This window comes from Pristis pectinata, chromosome 4 (assembly GCF_009764475.1).
Source record: "Pristis pectinata isolate sPriPec2 chromosome 4, sPriPec2.1.pri, whole genome shotgun sequence".
NCBI lineage: Eukaryota > Metazoa > Chordata > Chondrichthyes > Rhinopristiformes > Pristidae > Pristis > Pristis pectinata.
In genome coordinates, this window is record NC_067408.1 from 635,314 (window position 1) to 655,056 (window position 19,743).

Here is a 19,743-nt window from a genome sequence, read left to right on the forward strand (position 1 = left end):
TCTAGCCTTATAGCCTCATAATTTGCCCTTCCCCAATTAAATACTTTCCCATCCTCTTTGCTCCTATCCCTGTCCATGACAATGCTAAAGGTTATGGAGCAGTGGTCACTGTCCCCCAAATGCTCACCCACCGAGAGATCTGTCATCTGACCCGGTTCATTACCTAATACTAGATCTAATATGGCATTCCCTCTAGTCAGCCTGTCAACGTACTGTGACGGGAATCCGTCCTGGACACACTTAACAAACTCTGCCCAGTCTAAACCTTTGGCACTAAGCAGGTGCCAATCAATATTTGGGAAGTTGAAGTCTCCCATGATAACAACCCTGTTATTTTTGCATCTTTCCAAAATCTGCCTCCCAATCTGCTCCTCAGTATCCCTGCTGCTACCTGGGGCCTATAGGATACTCCCAGTAGAGTAACTGCTCCTTTCTTGTTCCTAACTTCCACCCATACTGACTCTAGAGAAGATCCTTCTACATTATCTACCCTTTCTGCAGCTGTAATAGTGTCCCTGACCAGAGTCGCCACCCGTCCTCCTCTTCTCCCCCCTCCCTATCCCCTTTAAAACACTGAAAACCAGGAATATTCAATATCCATTCCTGCCCTGGTGACAGCCAAGTGTCTGCAAGAGCCACAATATCGTAGTCCCATGTACCTATCCAAGATCTCAGTTCATCTCCCTTATTGCTGATACTTCTTGCATTTAAGTAAATGCACTTTAGCCCATCCACCTTTCTACTTTTATACCCTGTACTCTGCTTCTCCTTCCTCAAAGCCTCTCTACATGTTAGATCTGACTTTTCCCCACCCTCCTCTTCCACTGACCTATCCTTCTGATTAAAATTACATCGACTGATCAGCACTGGGACAAGTGCTCCATGCCAACACCTATCATCCACACAATCGCTTTGCCTTCCTTCTTCATGGAGTGTCTCACCCACATTCCTAAACAAAAATAAAAAAAACTGCAGATCTGAAAATCTGAAATAAAAACAGAGAAAACTGGAAACACTCAGCAGGTCAGGCAGCGTCTGTAGAGAAAGGAACAAAACTAATGTTTCATCTTTCTCTGTTCCACCCTCAGCAGATGCTACCGAACCTGTGGAGTGCTGACCCTTTACAGTATTTGCTGTTTTTATTCCTCTCTCCTTCGTGTGTTGACCAAACTTTCCCTTCACTCCATCCCTACTACACAACTGTGGGAGCAGGTTCCACTTCGTCCTGCTCTGTGGAGAAGGTCATTCCTCCTGAGTTCCTGACCGTATTTCTTAGTGACGCTATTGTTGACTGACTTGTTCTTCTCCAGGTGTCTGCTCTATCAAAACCTTTTAAAACTCTGGATCAAGTTGTTCATCAACCTTCACACCCACCTTGAGTGTCTCTGTATCATCATTATAAGGAGATTGGTCCACCCTGCACCAAGTGTGGTCTCAACAATGGTTGGGACACTTAATACACTGTCCTTTGTTGTCAATTCTCTCCCTTAAGGGATAAACTCGAGCTTTGTTCCCTGTGTTTGGGATGTAGGTGTCACTGGCTATTTATTGCCTCTCCAGAATGAGAAGGTGGTGGTGAGAACTTCCTTATGTTAACTCATATTTAAATATGACTTAAGAGATTGGCACAGGAGTTGGCCACTTGGCCCCTCCAGCTTGTTGTGCCATTCCTTAAGACCACAGCTGGCCTGCTCCTGTCCTCAACATCATTTCCTGCCCATTCCCTGTGACCCTCGACTCCACTAGGGACCAAAAATACACCTGTCCCAGCCTTGAATGTATTCAATGACTTTGGCTCTAGAATTCTTGGGGAAGAGAATTTTAATGATTCAACATTCTGAGAGAGGAGGTCCCTCCTTATCTCTGCCTTAAATGGACAACCACTTGTTCTGAATTATAAATTTCCCAAGGAGAAACATCCAGTCAACACACAGTGATGCTGGTTACAGCAGTCTGTGCACCCAGATCTCATGGCTCCTCTAACCAATCATATTCTGATTTTTCAAATAATTTTGACCTCTTAATTTTCTTATCAACTTGTAATTCCTCACGATTACCCATTTAGTGATTAGAAGTTCACTTAACAAATTGAATAATGGCTTCTTGTAATTAATCTCAGTCTTCCTCAGAATTGACTATCTCCCAGTTTGATGTCACCCTAAAATTAAATGCTCTTTGATTTCAAATTGTAAACGATTAACTTCTGTTGGGAACTGAGTTTCCCGAGCCTCATGGAGCCAACTCCTCCCCTTCTGCTACTTGGCAACTCCCCGCTCTGAACTTAAAACCAACTTCTTTTCTCTCTTTCCCGGTTCTGATGAACTGCCTCTGACCTGAGATATTACCGTGTTCCTCTGTCCGCAGCTGCTGCCTGGCCTGCTGGCTATTGCCAATATTCTCTGTTTTTATATCAGATTTCCATCATGGGATGTTTTGATTTTCCCTGAACTATAGATCCAGCATTATTGCACGACCTGGATTCATGCACCTTTATCAATGAATTACTCATCACTCAGCCTCGAGCCTTGGCAATTCTTTCTCAGACAGAATCAACTCATCATCCACTTTTTGATTAGTTTATCTATTACTTAATAATCTCCTCTTTCTATTTTAAATATGGTTATTTCTTTCTTGCTGTTACGTGCACCTGATTTGCTTTGGGGAGGTCGATACTGTAGACACATTATTTAATATTTCACCGTCTCTGCTCGGCCTTCTGATGCTCACCTGATTCACATCGATGTTCCTTTCTTATATTTATATATCTGGGGAATCATTTTATTTTTTATGTTCCTTGAATTTGCCTAAGATTTAATTCCTAAACTCTTGGCAACCTCTCCTAGTGCTGCTCTTATTCTGTTTGTTTGCCCCTTGATCATTTGTGGAATACAATCATCCTTGGTTCTGCTGAACAGTGTTTGAAATGTTCCTTCTTGTTCTAAAACATTCCTTAACAACATTGTGGCTTCCCTAATCTAGGTCACAAAACCTTGGCTTTCCTTACCCAGATCTACCTTCATTATTCTGTAGTTCATTTACTTGTGGTTTCAATAATCTGGGCACTTCCTTATCTTTACTGCTCCCACCTCGTCCATCTCCTCCCCAACACCAGAACCAGTACTGACTAATCTTCTGCTGGAGCTCCTGTAGAAACCTGTAGAGATCCAGCCCTTCACTCCCCTCTCCTGCTGGTTCATTTCAGCACATTGACATCCGCACGTCACCTTCTGAGGCTGGTTCACACTGTTACACCACTAGCTCTCACTGTTACACAGTGCACTACTCCTCACTGTTACACCATCGCTGCACTAGTTCTCATTGTTACACCATCAGTGCAGTACTTCTCACTGTTAGACCATCAGTGCACTGCTTCTCACTGTTACACTGTCAGTGCACTAGTTCTCACCGTTACACTGTCAGTGCACTAGTTCTCACTGTTACACCGTCACTGCACTAGTTCTCACTGTTACACCATCACTGCACTAGTTCTCATTCTTATACTGTCAGTGCACTAATTCTTACTGTTACACTGTCACTGCACATTCTCACTCTTACACTGTCAGTGCACTCGTTTTGACTTTTACACCATCAGTGCACCAATTCTCACTGTTACATTATCAGTGCACTAGTTCTCACTTTTACACCATCAGTGCACTAGTTCTTACTGTCACACTGCCAGTGCACTAGTTCTCACTGTCACACCTCCAGTGCACTAGTTCTCACTGTTACACCATCACTGCACTTGTTCTCACTGTTACACTATCAGTGCACTAGTTCTCAGTGTTACACCATCACTGCACTAGTTCTCACTGTTACACCAGCAGTGCACTAGTTCTCACTGTTACACCATCAGTGCGCTAGTTCTCACTGTTACACTAGCAGTGCACTAGTTCTCACTGTTACACCATCAGTGCGCTAGTTCTCACTGTTACACCATCAGTGCACTAGTTCTCACTGTTACACCATCAGTGCACTAGTTCTCACTGTCGGTGCACTAGCTCTCTCACTACCACAGTTGCACTAATGTTCTATTCTCCTTTCTCTCGTTGCTTTACCCACCTTAAGGGAGATCCTTTGGGTGTGGCTACTCCGTAGCCCTTGGAGTCCAGGTTCCCTCCCACCTTCATGGTATCACAAGGCTTCCTCTGCTCAATGTACTCATTCATGGTCGACTCCAGGAGATAGGCATACTTTCCTTTCGACTTCCGCACTCGGGTTACTCCTTCCTCAGTGGTCTTCACAAAGACTGAGGGCTCAGCAGACTTCATGTACGCCCACATCTTCTCAAAGACAGCGATCTTGGATCTCTGGGGAGGCAGTGAGAAAGGAGCGCCATGAGTCCACCTCAGCACTGTGCACCCCTGCAGCTCTGCATCCCTGTTCCAGAAGAGCGTTCAGTCATTGCTTCGCCCCAACACTCACTCATGGCCCCCATTCCCGAGCAAAGTAACTACCACACTCACAGCTTAATCATCACAAATGTTCAGACACCTCAAGAGTTTAGTGTTTACTCCTGTCTCGGACAACCTAAGTCCCAGCACTGACCAAGACCCCATTCTCTGGGACCTCCAAATCCTGACAACTTGGCCAAGAGTAAATAGGATTAGAGAGGTAAATATGCAGCTCAGAATATGGTGGGGTAGAAATGGGTTCTGAGTGATGGAACACTGGCACCAGTACTGGGGAAATGGAGACTTGTTCCATTGGGATGAACTTCACCTGATCCATGCTGGGACCAAGATCCCAGTGAATCACATAAATAGGGCTGTATACAGAGCTTTCAACTAAATAGGAGGGGAGAGGCTCCAAGGACAGGATATTCAATAAATCAGGAGATGAGAGCACTGGCACAGGATAACATGGGGGAAATTGACAAGCAAAGTGTAACATGGTGGGGCAGAAAATATAAAAAATGGTTGCAGGGTGACCAGAAATGGGTGCTTGGTATTCCAGGTTATAAAATATTCCAAAAGAACAAGCCTAAAGAGAAAGGAATGAAGTAGCATTGTTAATCAAACAAGGTATTAGAGCAGTGTTGTGTCATGATATGGAAGCAGTGGATAGTAATGTAGAATTGGTTTGGGTTGAAATCATGAATAGCAGAGGAAAGGAGACATGGGTGGTAGTTGTGACCTCTCGATAGGGTACAGCATAAATGGGGGAATATCTCCGGCATGTCTGAAGGTACAAATCTTCAGACAGACAGCCCAAGACTGAGGGTCTCAGGGCTGCCGAGCACACATGGATTCACACCTGGGAATGGGCTGGGATGTCCGAGAGGCTACTGACGATAACTGTCAGGATTACTCAGGGAGTGCAGCAATGCCTCCTCTGTCACTGGAAGCCACGCTTCCAACACAAACACTGGTGGGTTGTCAGAACTGTCCCTTCAGTTATTCATTGTCAACCCTTGGTCCCACCACTCTGTTGGTGAAACCCGGGTAACAGCAAGCTGAAACCCAGCATGTGGCCAGCGCTGTGGCCTGAGCTTACCAGCCAATGCCCAGGACACTAGGGCAGAAATCCTGGCATTGAGCGCATGTTGTTCATTTGTGGGAGCTTGTTGAGCACAATTCATTGCCAGGATCCTGCAGAGTGACTGCACTGCCTAAATCCCGTGTGTGTGATCTCTGCAAGGGCAGGTGTTGGTATCGGTACACCCCACTGGGATGGTGCAGCAAGGATGTCAGTGCATGTCCCTGGAAGAGCAGGTGTTGGTGATATCCCCTCACTACCGGCAGCACAAACGAGACAGGAGCAGGAACTGACCTGATCTCAGCCCCAGTCCACGTTCTTGCCCGTTCCCAAAACCTCAACTCCCCCACAGACCAAAAATCTATCCCGGCCTTGAATATATTCACTGACTCCCGTCCACTGGCCCATTCCAGGGATTCACCACCTTCCAAGAGAAGAAATTGCTCCCCAATAACCCCAAATTCTGAGACCATGCCCCTGGTTCTGGAACCCCCGATGGGGGAAAGATCCTCTCAACAACAGGAAGGCCATGAGCTCACCCTGAAGAACTCTTTGGTTGATCCCGCATCTAGGGTTCCATAGGCAATCTCCGTCTGCTTTGCCAGGTCCTCAGCACTCTCGATGGGTGAGACCATTCGCTCAACAGTCAGGAAGGCAGCCAGGTTAGCCGTGTAGGAGGAGATGATGATCAAAGTGAAGAACCACCAAACTCCACCAACAATTCGACCTGACAGAGATCTAAACACAGACAGGACATGGGGGTTGGGAGATGACATGAAATGAAAGGCATTAAGAGGCAGCAGAGTCCTCGTCCGGTGACGTGTGTGGTGTTTGAGTGGTCAGAACCTACATCGAAGCAGCGGGTGGACCACGGTGTCACTGGGATTCCCAACGTTCCACAGTGCTCTCTCCACAACAGGACGTTTCCCGACGTGGCTCAGATGTTAACCAGAGGGAGTTACAGACCATGATGTCCCACTGCTGTACACTGCTGTTCTCAGCCACCCCCTCTCCCAGATACACCCCCTGCCCATGGTGAGACTCTGTCAGTGTGTTCTGTGACGTACAGAGAGATGTCCTGTCCCTTTCCCCCAACGGCTGATCTCCCCGATTACCCCTCTGACTTTGAGAACTCTTCCCCACACAGATGTACGCCCTGTGCTGTGGGTTACAAAATCACTCAACAGCAGCAGATGAAACAGCAAGATCCCAGTAAACGATAGCCAGCCCTGTCCTGATGAACAGCACCCCTCAAACCTCAAAAGCTCGCGAACCTCAAAACCTCGCGAACCTCAAACCCCTTACAAACCTCAAAACCTCAAACCCCTCGCATACCTCAAACCCCTCGCAAACCTCAAACCCCTCGCAAACCTCAAACCCATCACAAACCTCAAAACCTCACAAACCTCAAAACCTCACAAACTTCAAACCCCTCGCATACCTCAAACCCATCACAAACCTCAAAACTTCGCAAACGTCAAACCCCTTACAAACCTCAAAACCTCAAACCCCTCACAAACCTCAAACCCCTCGCATACCTCAAACCCATCACAAACCTCAAAACCTCACAAACTTCAAACCCCTCGCATACCTCAAACCCATCACAAACCTCAAAACCTCACAAACCTCAAACCCCTTACAAACCTCAAAACCTCAAACCCCTCGCATACCTCAAACCCATCACAAACCTCAAAACCTCAAACCCCTCGCAAACCAAATGGATCCACTCATGACCAGCAGGGATTGGGTGCCTCAACAATGACCAATAGCCAATCACTGACAACTTCTGGGAACATGGCTGCTGGTGGCTGCCTGACCCTGAATCCATAAGATGGGATGGGCCCGTCTGGAACCAACGTCCGAACGGCTGTGGAGACTGAGGGTCATTGGAGCTTCCCAGAGGTCAGTAGGCATGAGAGTAATGTGGCCATGAAGAGGATCAGCTGTGAGCTCAATGGGAGGCCAGGCTCAAGGGGCTGAATGGCCTTCTCATTCCTGTGTTTCTCTGTGATGTAACAGTCCCAACGTGGGCCGGAAAGGAGCAGCAACTTCATGGAGCCCGAGACAAGAGGCAGGGAGTGAACCTGGGCCTCTCCCCTGGGCTGGGTCAGGGCCTGGGGGATGGGGGTGGGGACGGAGCAGGGGATGGGGGGAAGTGGGTGGGGGGTTGGAGGTCAGGGTGGGGGATGGAGATGGGGGTGGGGGGATGTGAGGGATGGGGAGGATGTAGGTGGGGGATGAGGATGAGGGATGGTGGGGTGGGGGAATGGTGGGAGTGAGGCTGAGGAGATGGGGATGGAGGATGGGGGGGTGGGCTGGAGGTAGGGTTGGGTGTATGCCGTCGGGGTGCTGCTCCCAGACCAACATCCCAGCACTGACCACAATTAACAACTCTGACACTTTGTTCACCACATTCTCCGTCACACTCACTTTAGTCTGGTCTCTGTCAGAACAACAGACCTCCAGGAAACGATACAGGAATGTTCTCAAAAGGTGACCTCCAGCACACCCCCTCCCGACTCCTGGGGATCGTGGCCCATGACCGCTCACAACAGGGGTGTTTGGGGTGGTGTTGAGAACCTGGTCTGCATGTCAGGAACATCCAGTGGAGATGTCAGAAGGATTGTCCTCCTGGACACCTCCTGCCCAGATGGCACAGTGCCTCACAGCCAATAACCCAGAGGAGAGAAGCCATCGTCAATCCTGAGACACCGACGGGGAAGGTGTGCTCAACTCTGTGGAGCAGTGTGCTGCTCAAGAGAGGGTGTGAGCAACAACACCACAGCTCCAACCTCCCATTTCTCTCTGAAAGGAAACATTATCTGGTCCATTGAGGACTTCATGGAAAATTCTCTCTCTGGAGAAACAAAGGACTGCAGATGCTGGAATATTTAGAAGAAAAACACTGGAGGAAGTCAGCAGGCCAATGCTGTTCAATTCTCTCTGTGGAGGATTTCCCCTTGAGCAGGAAAGATGCAGTAACCAGGGTAACCAACTTCCCAACATTACCTGTTTTATCATCACTAATGTTTGCAGGAACAGAGACACAGGCGGGATGTATGCAGGAGGCCAGGCCTGCTGAGAGTAGGTTGGTGAAGTCACCAGTTCCTGGGGTTTATACACAGAGTGTACGGAAGGGGACGGGTCATACTGAGCACAGAGCACTGGTCAGACCACAAGTGGATGGTCTTGGTGCCAGTGGAGGGTCACAGGCCCAAGGTGAAGGGCAAACAACTGAAGAGCAAGTGCTGATTACACAAAGAGTGTGGGTCTGCAGTCCTCAGCATGTAAGGTGGAAGGTGGACGAAACAGGCTCAGTCAGGGCCTTGGAATTGGAATTAGATTGGTCCCTAGAGAACAAAATGCAGGACCATGGATATTGGACTGAATGGTCTCCCTCTGTAATGGTTCACAATAATGGACTCTTTGGACCTAAACTCAGCCCTGGAAACACCCCCTCTGCCAATCCTACCCCACCCAGGGGAAACACACTGCTCTGTCCCACTCCCACACATCTTCTGCAGAGCTCCAGCAACCTAGTGCAGGACAGTGACACTGAGGGAAAAGATCAGCTGTGACCTTATCGAATGGGACAGCAGGCGAGAGGGCTGAATGGCCTCTCCCTGCTCCTGTTTCATACTCTTAGGATGTGCACTTCTAACCCGCAGAGAGGGAGAGAGAGAGAGAGAGTGAGAGAAAGAGAGAGAGAGAGAGAGAGGGAGGGAGAGAGACAGGAGAGTGAGAGAGTGAGAGAGAGTGAGAGAGTGAGAGGAGAGAGAGAGAGGGAGAGTGAGTGAGAGAGTGAATGAGTGAGAGAGGGAGAGAGAGAGGGCAAGAGACAGACAGAAGAGTGAGAGAGAGCTAGAGAGAGAGATAGAGAGAGTGAAAGTGACAGAGAGACAAGAGTGAGTGAGATAGAGAGCGAGTGAATGTGAGAGAGAGCAAGTGAGTGTGAGAGAGAGAGAGGGAGAGAGAGAAGCCGACCTGTGTAGTGTTGAAGGGACCGGTCAGACCCACTCTCTCAGACACCACATTCCATCCACCATCACGACTGAAGGAGTGACCCCTGAGTATGGGATAACATCAGCTCCATGTGTTCACACCCTTAAAGGCAGCAGGACAGTCGATAAGGGGTTAAAAATCCCACCGCATGCCTTCCTTTATTAGCCGAGGCACAGACTACGAGCAGGGAGGTCACACTGGGTCTGTCAGTCAGCCCACAGCTGTCCCGGTCTGGTCACCACGTTACAGGAGGGATGTGATCACACCGACGGGGCAGAGGGGACTTACTGGGATGTTATAGAGGCAGAGAGTTGCACAGCACGGAAACAGACCCTTCGGCCCCACTCATCCATACCGACCCGAGGCACCCATCCATATTAACCCCTCGCTTGGCCCTTCTTCTGCCATCTTCTATGCCAAGGCAATTCAATCCAACACCTCTTCAATGCCGTCAGTGACTGTGCTTCCACTATTCCCTCAGGCAGTGTGTTCCGGGTACTCCCCACTCTCTGGGTGAGGAAGGTCCTTCTCTAGATCTCTTCCCCACACATCTAGTTTTACATATTCTCTGATATGGGGAACGGTTTCCTGTGTCTACCCGATCTATACCTCTCATAATTTTATATACCTCAGTTACGAACCCTCTTAACCTCCACTCTGGAGGAGCACTGGCAGATGGAATTTAATCCAGACAAGTGCGAGGTGATGCAGATTCTGGTAGGACATATGGAGTAAATGGCAGGGACCTCGGGAGCGTTGAGGGATGCCACACACCTCCACCACCCTGTCTACCTGTGTCGTCACTTCCAGAGAACTACGGACTGGGACCCCAAGGTCCCTCTGTTCATCAACATTCCTTAGCACCCTACCGTTTACTGTATATTTCCTACCCTTATCTGACTTCTGCAAAACGCACATGGTCACAGGGAGAACGTGCAAACTTCACACAGACAGCACCAGAGGTCAGGATCGAACCTGGCTCACTGGTGCCAAGGGCCAGTGGCATTAGTTACTGTACTGGTGGTGCTGAGACCTTGGGCATGGCAGTGCGGAGCTGAACACGTTGCCCCATCTCTGGGCAGCACCTACTGGAACAGAGGAAGCTGCTGGAGGAAAGGATGGGTTCTGGTTCTGCACAGAGTCCTATGCAGGGCTGCAGCTCGACTCCCCTATGGCAGTGCCCCAAGGTCTCACGGTGCCTGACCCCCTGGGCACCCCCAGCTGACCCTCCGAATCCTGCCCTCACTCTCCCTGAGAGCGGATTTACCACAGTCTGGTGGCTTCATGATCATCATTCCTGAGACTGGGATTTTATTCCATTCATTTCATTACTTTGTCAAATTCCCTGGCTGCTGTGGTGGGATTTGAACGCCCGTCCCCTGGACACTGTCCAGTAACCTCACTGCTCCACTACCGGCCCCCTGAACCGTCCGGAGACAGGTGGCTGAGACTTTGTGCAGGCAAGTGTGAAGAATGCGGAGAGGTTACCGGGAGAAGTGGTGTAGGAAGGGAGACGGATCCCAGACAGATCCCAGAGGGCAGGACGTCCCAGGCTGCACTCCCAGAAGCCGAGCAAGTTCTGCTGCTCCCTGGATCACTGGGAGAACTGTGCAAATCCGGGCCCACACTCCAGGAATATCAGGTGTCAGAGAGGATGCAGAGATTTACTGGAATTCACGAACATTCCTATCTCACTCCAGAGTTTTGTTTAACTGTGATATCTGAAGTCTCGGTCCTGCAGTTGCATAACGTGCTGAGGGAAGTGAGACCCCAACACCTTCTGGGTGAACTTTTTCTCCACCATTCCCCAGTAAAACTTTACCAGCACCCATGAATCTCTGTGCCCATGCAGTCAACAGCCTCTCCCAGCATTATCCAGCTCAAAGGCTCCCTTTCCCTTCACCCTCCTCTGTTCTGATGAAAACAGCCACAGCCCAGAGCAGCAGTAACTCTGCAGCCCTGGTAACACTCTCGTCAAACCCATCTGCACCCTTTCTGGTGCCCTGGTGCGGTGACCAGAACTGTACACGTCGGTGATGTTTACAGATCCAACATGTCCTCTGGCTCCTGAACTCCGGATCTTGGCCGATGAAGGCAAGTTTCCTGTCTGCCTTCTTAATCATCAGGTCCACCTGTTTCCCACCTGCACAGATCTGTGGCTACTCACTCCCAGATCCCTCTGTCCCTCTACACTTACCTGCCATTTATGGTGAAGCCCCTCCCCACACATCACCTCACACCTTCCTGGACCAAACTCCATTCACCACCTTTGAGCTGACCCCATCAGTCCGGCGACCTCTTCCTGTAGCCTTGACTTCCTTCACACCGTCCCGCTCACGGCCAGTGTGGTATCACCAGATGTCACCACATAAATTACATGTGGGATGTTGTACCAGTGTGGGACCCTGCAGGTAGTGCTGTCCAACACCGGCCTTTCCCTGTCCACCAAGCTAGTCTACATCCCTTCCCTGGGAGGCCCGGAGCTTTCACTTTCTTGCTCAATCTGCCACGTCGGACTTTGTCATTTGGATCCCACCACTCTGCCGCCCGCAACCTCACTACATCCTCAAAAATTTCCCTCCTGTGGTCACACATACCCTTTCCAGGTGGACTCCTCCCATCACCCCACTCCTCGCTGCATGCCGATTTATCCCATACCTCAGAACAGTCTTCCAGCCAATTGTCCACCATCAATGCCGGACGGACTGACCTCGCCCATAAACAACATCACCACACCGGAAGCCTTCCAGTCCTCCGAACCCATCCCTGTGGCCAGACACTGGGACTGATGGTCAGAGCCTACACCATCTTGCATTTCAGTGGGTGCTGCAGTTTCCCCACTTTCATCACCTCCACATCTCCAACACCACACACCAGTCAGCCTCCAGCAGGTGAGGGAGGTAGGATGGGTGGAGATACTTGCGAAGCTGGGGTTGTTCTCAGAGCAGAGAAGGTTAAGGGTGAATTAAAAGGGGTATTCATAGTTCTGAGGGTTTTTGACAAAGTGAATAAGAAGATACCATCTGGTATTAGAGATTTGACCCGACAATATCCTGGCAAAAGCACCAAACGGAACAAGTGGAGACTGGTCTGATTTTAGTCAAACTCTCAGCACCAAGCACTGTGAACCCTGTGCCTTTCTAAAGGCGTTGCTATAATTCATCGATGAAATGTCATCAGCCTGAAACATTAACTCTGTTTCACTCTCCACAGATGCTGCCTGACCTGCTGGGTATTTCCTGCATTTTCTGTTATTGCTTTAGTCTCCATTAGATACAAAAAGCAGTGAAGAGTGGGTTAAGGCACTGCCTTAGACATGCACGGTGCTTTGTAAATGTTAAATGATCATTGGAATACTTGACAACACATCAGTAAGTTAACTATAGGCTTAAGAACATTTCTTGTTTCATAATAAAAAGTAAATGATAAAGTTTAGCATACTCCAAGGTAGATAACTGAGTATCATTTATGCTTTAGTATACCTCATAGTACATGGACAGGTGTCCTGTAGCTTTGGAATTCTCCAGGGTACATACATGAGCACTTTACACACTTGACATGCTTCAGTATAGTCTGTGTATACACCACGATACCGGAACAAGTGCCTGACATGCTTTAGTGTACTCCTGGGTAGATAAAACAGTATGTCGTATGCTTTGGATTACTCCAGAGGACATAAATAAGTGTCTTATGTGCTTTAGTACACCCCACAGTACATAGACCAATGTCTCATATAATTTGCTCTATGCCAGAGTATATAAAAGAATGTACTATATGCTTTAGTATATCACACGGTGCATAACCAAGTGTCGGTATACTCCACGGTACATAAAATGTATCTCATGCCTTGTTGTACATGAGATTTTAGAAATGAAGGTATTATATGCTTTAGTATAATCCTTGGTACATATACCAATATGTTTTGGTATACTCCAGACTAATAAAAGAGCACTTACATACGTTATATGCTTTACTGTACCCCATGACACATAACCAAGTGCCTCATATGCTTTGGTGTACCCCAGAGTGCTCAAACCCCTGGGATGTAAACAAATGACTTGTATAGTTTAGTCTATGATATCTGAAGAATTGTCTCATCTACTTTAGTACACTTCAGAAGAAAAATGAGCATTTTACATGCTTCAGTATATGCCATGGTAGATGAACAAATGTCTTGCACCCTTGAGATTACACCACAGTACATAGATGAGAGCGTTATATGCTTTAGTATACACCACAGGGTCTGCACAGGTGTTGTAAATACTCCTGGTGTGCTCCACAGTCATATATCTGTACACTTCAGTGTATGCCACAGGATCTGAAAAAATGCCTTAAATGCTTTAGTATATTGCAAGGTTATAAATAATTGCCTTGTATGCTTTGAGACCCCACTCAATACGTGAACAGCTGACTTATATGGTTTAGGTCAGTTCAAGATAATAACAGGTATGCATCACTGCCCATGAAAACGTGTCTCAGTTGCTTTGCTATACTCCATAGCAGATAAATAAGTGTATTATATGCTTTGGTATACTTCAGAGTACACATATCAGTGTCTTGTAAGCATTAGTATAACTCTACGAGACCTGAACAAGTGCCTTAAATGTTTTCGTATATTCCAAGAATCACAACTAAATGCCTTCCATACTTTGGTCTGTTTCTAGGTACAAGAATGACAGCCTTATGCACTTTGAACCTCGAGAGTCTAGCAAATGATACATTAAAATGTTCTTCAATAGATGTCATGGTACATGAATGAGTGTAAGGGTTTCAGTATATTCCAGGCTACATAAATGGTATTTTTATGAACAGTTCTCCAAGTGTCTATTATGCCTTTGTATATTTCAAGGTACATTACTGAGTATCTTGTATGATTTAGTATATTCCACAGCACATAACAATTTTCATAAGATAAGATATCTTTATTAGTCACGTACATCGAAACACAGTGAAATTCATCTTTTGCGTAGAGTGTTCCGGGGGCAGCCCGCAAGTGTCGCCACGCTTCTGGCGCCAACATAGCATGCCCACAGCCTCCTAACCTGTATATCTTTGGAATGTGGGAGGAAACCGGAGCACCCGGAGGAAACACACGCAGACACGGGGAGAACGTACAAACTCCTTACAGACAGCGGCTGGAACTGAAACCGGGTCACTGGCGCTGTAATAGCGTTATGTTAACCGCTACACTACCGTGCCTCATGAATCACATCATGTACCATGCTTCATGCACCACATCACGTCTGTGACAGTTGTACATGTTTCAGGATCCCTGCGAATTATAATCTTTAGTAAGACTCCCTGTGCTGGAAAACAATGAACAACCAAATTCAGCTTTCTCCTCTGTACAGAGAACACGAAGGTAAACGAGGAGAAGCTCCTCCATACATTGAGCAATGTAGGATAGGGTTAATATATGTCACATTGCTGAGGATTGACAATGACATTTGAAGTCCTTAGCACTAAGCGTGGATGTGGGAATACTGTGGTACATCAAACACTGAATCATATTATACTCTTTCAAAACATCACATTGAATGGAAGGGACTTGTAGATCCCTCAGTACTTTTCACATTTCTATGACATTAGCAGGCTATTCAGCCCACTGAGTTCATTTGTCAGCTCACAGAACAATCCTGTTTCCAACAACTTTCTGCGTAAGTTATTCCCAAATTCCCATCAGCATTTCAACATTAAATAATACATCGCTAGCATATAAACAAATTCATGCAAGGCTTTTGTGAACTCTGGTCATGTCCAACGATTAAAGACTATCATGACATCAATCTCTTCCACTGCTCCCTGCGTGAAGTACACATTGGAGTTTAACTCCTGCCTGTCATTTCCTTTGACTGAGGGTGACACACTTTGGGGCAAGACAGTCAGGGAATGGGTGACTGTAACACATCCCCACTTCACATCAGAATGAGCAACAGGCTTTGTATATTCCTAGAACACCAAACTATGAAGAGAGGTTGCAGGGTGCTTCTCCATAAACACTTCCTTCAACAGTGCTCGACAGACTGGAGTACGGTGCACAGTTTATACCACTGAATGAAACATGATCAGTTGTACAAGTAATCATCTGCAGAAAGCACTGTGATCAATACTTGACATAGTCCAGGGTATAAAAGCTATCCCTCTGAATGATAGGCTTCAGGAAAACCTCACTGCATAAAACCATGGGTTTAGCCCCACACATAAAGCATTGTCTAATGGTTGCTGCATTCCCTTTGAAACACAGACTTAATTGTAAAATTTGCATGTTCCTGAGTAGAAATTTCAGTGAATGATACACCCCAGGGACATGAAACAGTGAACAATAGAACTTGTGCCGTGGTAACTGCTCAGGACACAGAACGGTGATTTAGTACCTAGGATATTCATCAGTACATCGAGCAGTGAACGATTGCTTCTGCATACACAATCCAGAGGCTGGGGAATGATAGTCAATCAGCAGCAGAAACATCACCAGATTCCTGGGAATACAAAAACTCCTCCAACTCAAATCCTTAATGACAGAGTTTATGTTACTCCACTACATGTAAATAGTGAATGAGTTGTCAGTGGATAAATCACACAACGATTCTGGGTGTAAACAATGAATGAAAGACTTCTGTTAGTGTGCCACAGTTAACAGGCAGCGACAGCGTTGGAGCAAACCCACCCAGTGTTGGTGTTTAGTGTACAGAACAGTGAATGGTGGGGTTTCTTATAGAAAATGTAGAAAAAGGTGCAAGATAAGGCCATTTGGGCCTGAGGCCTATCCCACCATACAAAACGCTCCGTCCTCTGTTCCCGCCTTCTCCGTGTGCCAGGATCCTCTGACATTAGGAAGTATACCCACCTCCTCCAACAGATTGAATGAGTTGGTGTTGGTGGTGGAGACTATCACAGGTTCACCATCTCTGGGCGAAGAACTTTCTCCTGATCTGAATGGTTTACCTCATACCCGAGGCTGTGACCCTGGCTGTGGACTCCATCCATCGGGAACCTCCCTTTACCTCATGGTCTGGTCCTGTTAGAACTTGATGGGTTTCCCTGAGGTCCCCTCTCATTCTCTGTACTCCGGTGAACACAGCCTCACTGACCCAAACTCCCCTCATACCTCAGTCCCCACTGTGTGATGGAGGACACATTGAGGCTTAAATCCTGTATGGATGCAAGGGCTGGTGAACCAGGCAGTGAATGGGCACCTGCAGCACTTCACACTGGGAGAAGGGCCTCAGTACACTCGGTGACCTGGCCCCCGTACGGTGCATCCTACTGGACCTCACAGAAGGACCATCTCTTCATCCTGATGTCCAGAGGAGGTGTCAGAGCATTAGAAACGCCCACCTAGATTGGCTGGTCAGTGTCTCCTCACTGCAGGGATGGTCTTGGAACAAACAGTCAGTGAAAGAATTACTGAACGTTTGGGTTACTGATGGAGAGCTGGCACGTTTGATCTCTGTTGACCAATGAGAGCAGAGAGGAGATCTGACAGGTTAGGAAAGTTCAGAGGAAGAGGTTTCCATCAGCTGAGGGGGCGAGGACTGAGGGGTTGGGAAGGGGTGGGATGGGGGTGAGAGGATTGGGGTGAGAGGGGGTGGGTGCTCGGGTTTAAATGTCCATGGGTTCAGACAGGAATGTTATTTTACATGGGGAATGATCTGGAGCTCACTGCCTGAAGTGGAGGGTAGGCAGATTCAATTCATAGAATCCTGTTCTGCCCTCCATGTTGGCTCCTGGGACTGCTATCACATCAGTCTCAGCCCCTGCTCCTACCTGCAGCCCTGCATGTTATTGTCTCTCTCAGAGCGATCTGATCCACACCACAACCACCCCCCCCCACCCCACCCTCACAAAGCTCCGACTGACTGTTTCTGTCGGACTCAGGCAGTGAATCCAGTTCATCACCAGTCTCTGCACAGAACTGCTCTCCCTCCTCACCCCACACTTTAAACCCACAGGGCAAGTTCATGAACAAGCTGCTGATCTGCCCTCCCTCTCTGAACCCCACCACCCACAGGTTCATCGACTGGTCTCCCAACCACCTTCAGGGTTCAATGCCCAGGAGCACCCTCTGCTCACACACACATGCCCCTCCCAACACGACGATTCAGCCTGCATTGTCTCATTCTCGCTCCACAGATGCTGCCTGACCATCCTCTCCAGCACTGTCCCTCATCTTCTCTGCAGGTGAACATTTCACACCTTCCTGCCGCACTCCCCCATTCTGTGCTGAGTATTACTGACCTCCATGTTGCCACACATAATCGTGGCTTTCCAAACAGAATTGGATAAATATTCAGAAAACCTGTTGGGCCATGGGAAGAGAGTGGGGAACGGAACCAAGAACACAGAATGTAGAATGTACAGCACAGGAACAGACCCTTCGGCCCACAATGTTGTGTACTGTAACCACTGTAACACAACGCCTTGACTGGGTTCCATATGTCCACAGTGCACAGGAGACTGGAGATCACCTCAAACCGTACAGAACATGTGTGGAAAGGTTTACTAAATGATTATTATACAAAACCAAAAGTAGACATTCGTGCATTCCTCTGTACGTAAAGCATTGCATAACGGGCTTAAAAAAATCCCCGCACATGAACGAGACAGAAGAGAGTGCAGATGCTGGAATCTGGAGCAGCAAACAATGTGCTGGAGAAACTCGGCGGGTCGAGCAGTGTCTGTAGGGGGACAGGAATTGTCGACGTTTTGAGTTGAATCCCTGCATCAGGGCTCGCAGGGTTTCCACCTGAAACATTGACAATTCCTTTTGCCCTGCAGGCGCTGCTCGACCCGCTGAGTTCCTCCAGCACATTGTTTGCTGCTCCGTACATGAAACATCGAAGGTCAGGTGCTAACATGCACACGGATACATACAACACACAGGGTTTCCTTCCCCTCTCCCTGCCCTGCTCTCCACACTCTGCTCTCACACTCCCCACCCACATAGAGCAGGAACAGCATTCCCTCCCACTCCGCCTTCAACAGGTTGTCCTGGGTAATCTCCAAACCCCGCCCATTGCTACACCAGCAGACACATCCCTCGCCCCCCCCCCCCGCCTCCCCCCATTCTCAGCCTCTCACAGAGGCTGTCCGCACGAGTCCCTGGTTCACACCCCACCTCTTGGCACCAAACTTCTTTAACTGCTCTTCCCACCATCCAGCAGCCCAAACAGTCCCTCCCTCCAGAGACTGCAGTCGGTGCTCACAGTGAGGCCTCCTCTACACTGGAGAACCCAAACACAGACTGGGTTACACAACACCTCTGCTGAGCCCACAAAAGGTCACTTTAATTCTCCGCCCCACTCCCACTCACCTCTGACACTGTTCCAATATAGCTGATACAAGCTCAGGGAACAGCACCTCACCCTCTGACCAGGCTTGTTACAGCTCTCCAGCCCCAACAAAATTAGTATTCTGCTGTTCTCCCTATATGTCCCCCTGACCCATGGTTTGTTTTGCACGTCCCATCACTCTATTGTCCACCTGCACTGCACTTTCTCTGGGACTGGAGCACGACATTCTGCATTCTGCTTTCCTTTATATTACCTGATCTGCTTACGTATGGAATGATTTGACTGAATGGCTCACAAACAAACGTTTTGCACTGTGACTTGTTACACCTGACAATAATAAACCAATAACCTGTCACTCACATCTGGCCTTGCGCATGCCCCATTGTTATTCAGTTCCTCCTGCTACTAACCTGCCACTGACCTTCCCTTTTCTTCTCGCCCTTCCCTCTTTCCTTACAACCTTGGATCATCTTTAACCTTTTCCAAGTCTGGTGAACGGTCATCAAACTGAAGCATTAACTGATTCTCTCTCCACAGATGCAGCCTGACCTGCTGAGTGTTTCCAGTTTTCTGACTTCACTCTGCTCCTCTTGCATTTAAAATGTTAAATGATAAAAGGAAGACTTGCATTTATATGGCACCTTGTACAACTTCAGGAACTCCCAGCGCTCTCTGTGGCCAAGCAGGTCCTTTTGAAGTCTTGTCTCACTGCAATGTAGGAATGACAAGCTTTAGTACATCAGCCAATGAATGAGACACGTACATTAATATATTTGTCAGTATACAAAGTATGAGATGATTGCATTAGTATACTCCATGGTTCATACAACAATGACTGATGGGGTTTAGTATACTTCTGGGTACATACAACATTGAATGATTAGTGTATTCCTTGGTACATACCATAACAATATACACTTCCAAAGCACCTTCAACATGGTTAAATGTCCCACTCTATGGCACAGGAACATTA

General features: G+C 47.9%; 1 protein-coding gene across 3 annotated transcripts in view; it reads right to left on the reverse strand.

Moving 5' to 3' along the window:
* Window positions 1-19,743, reverse strand: part of LOC127570068 (glutamate receptor 1-like) — a 126,619-nt gene that overhangs the window by 27,302 nt on the left and 79,574 nt on the right. For all 3 annotated transcript variants that reach the window (XM_052015320.1, XM_052015319.1, XM_052015321.1), the window contains 2 exons: window positions 6,015-6,213; window positions 4,060-4,307 (listed from right to left, as the gene is read on the reverse strand). In XM_052015320.1, the coding sequence (XP_051871280.1) occupies window positions 4,060-4,307; window positions 6,015-6,213 (447 nt within the window). The remainder of the gene's footprint in view (window positions 1-4,059; window positions 4,308-6,014; window positions 6,214-19,743) is intronic.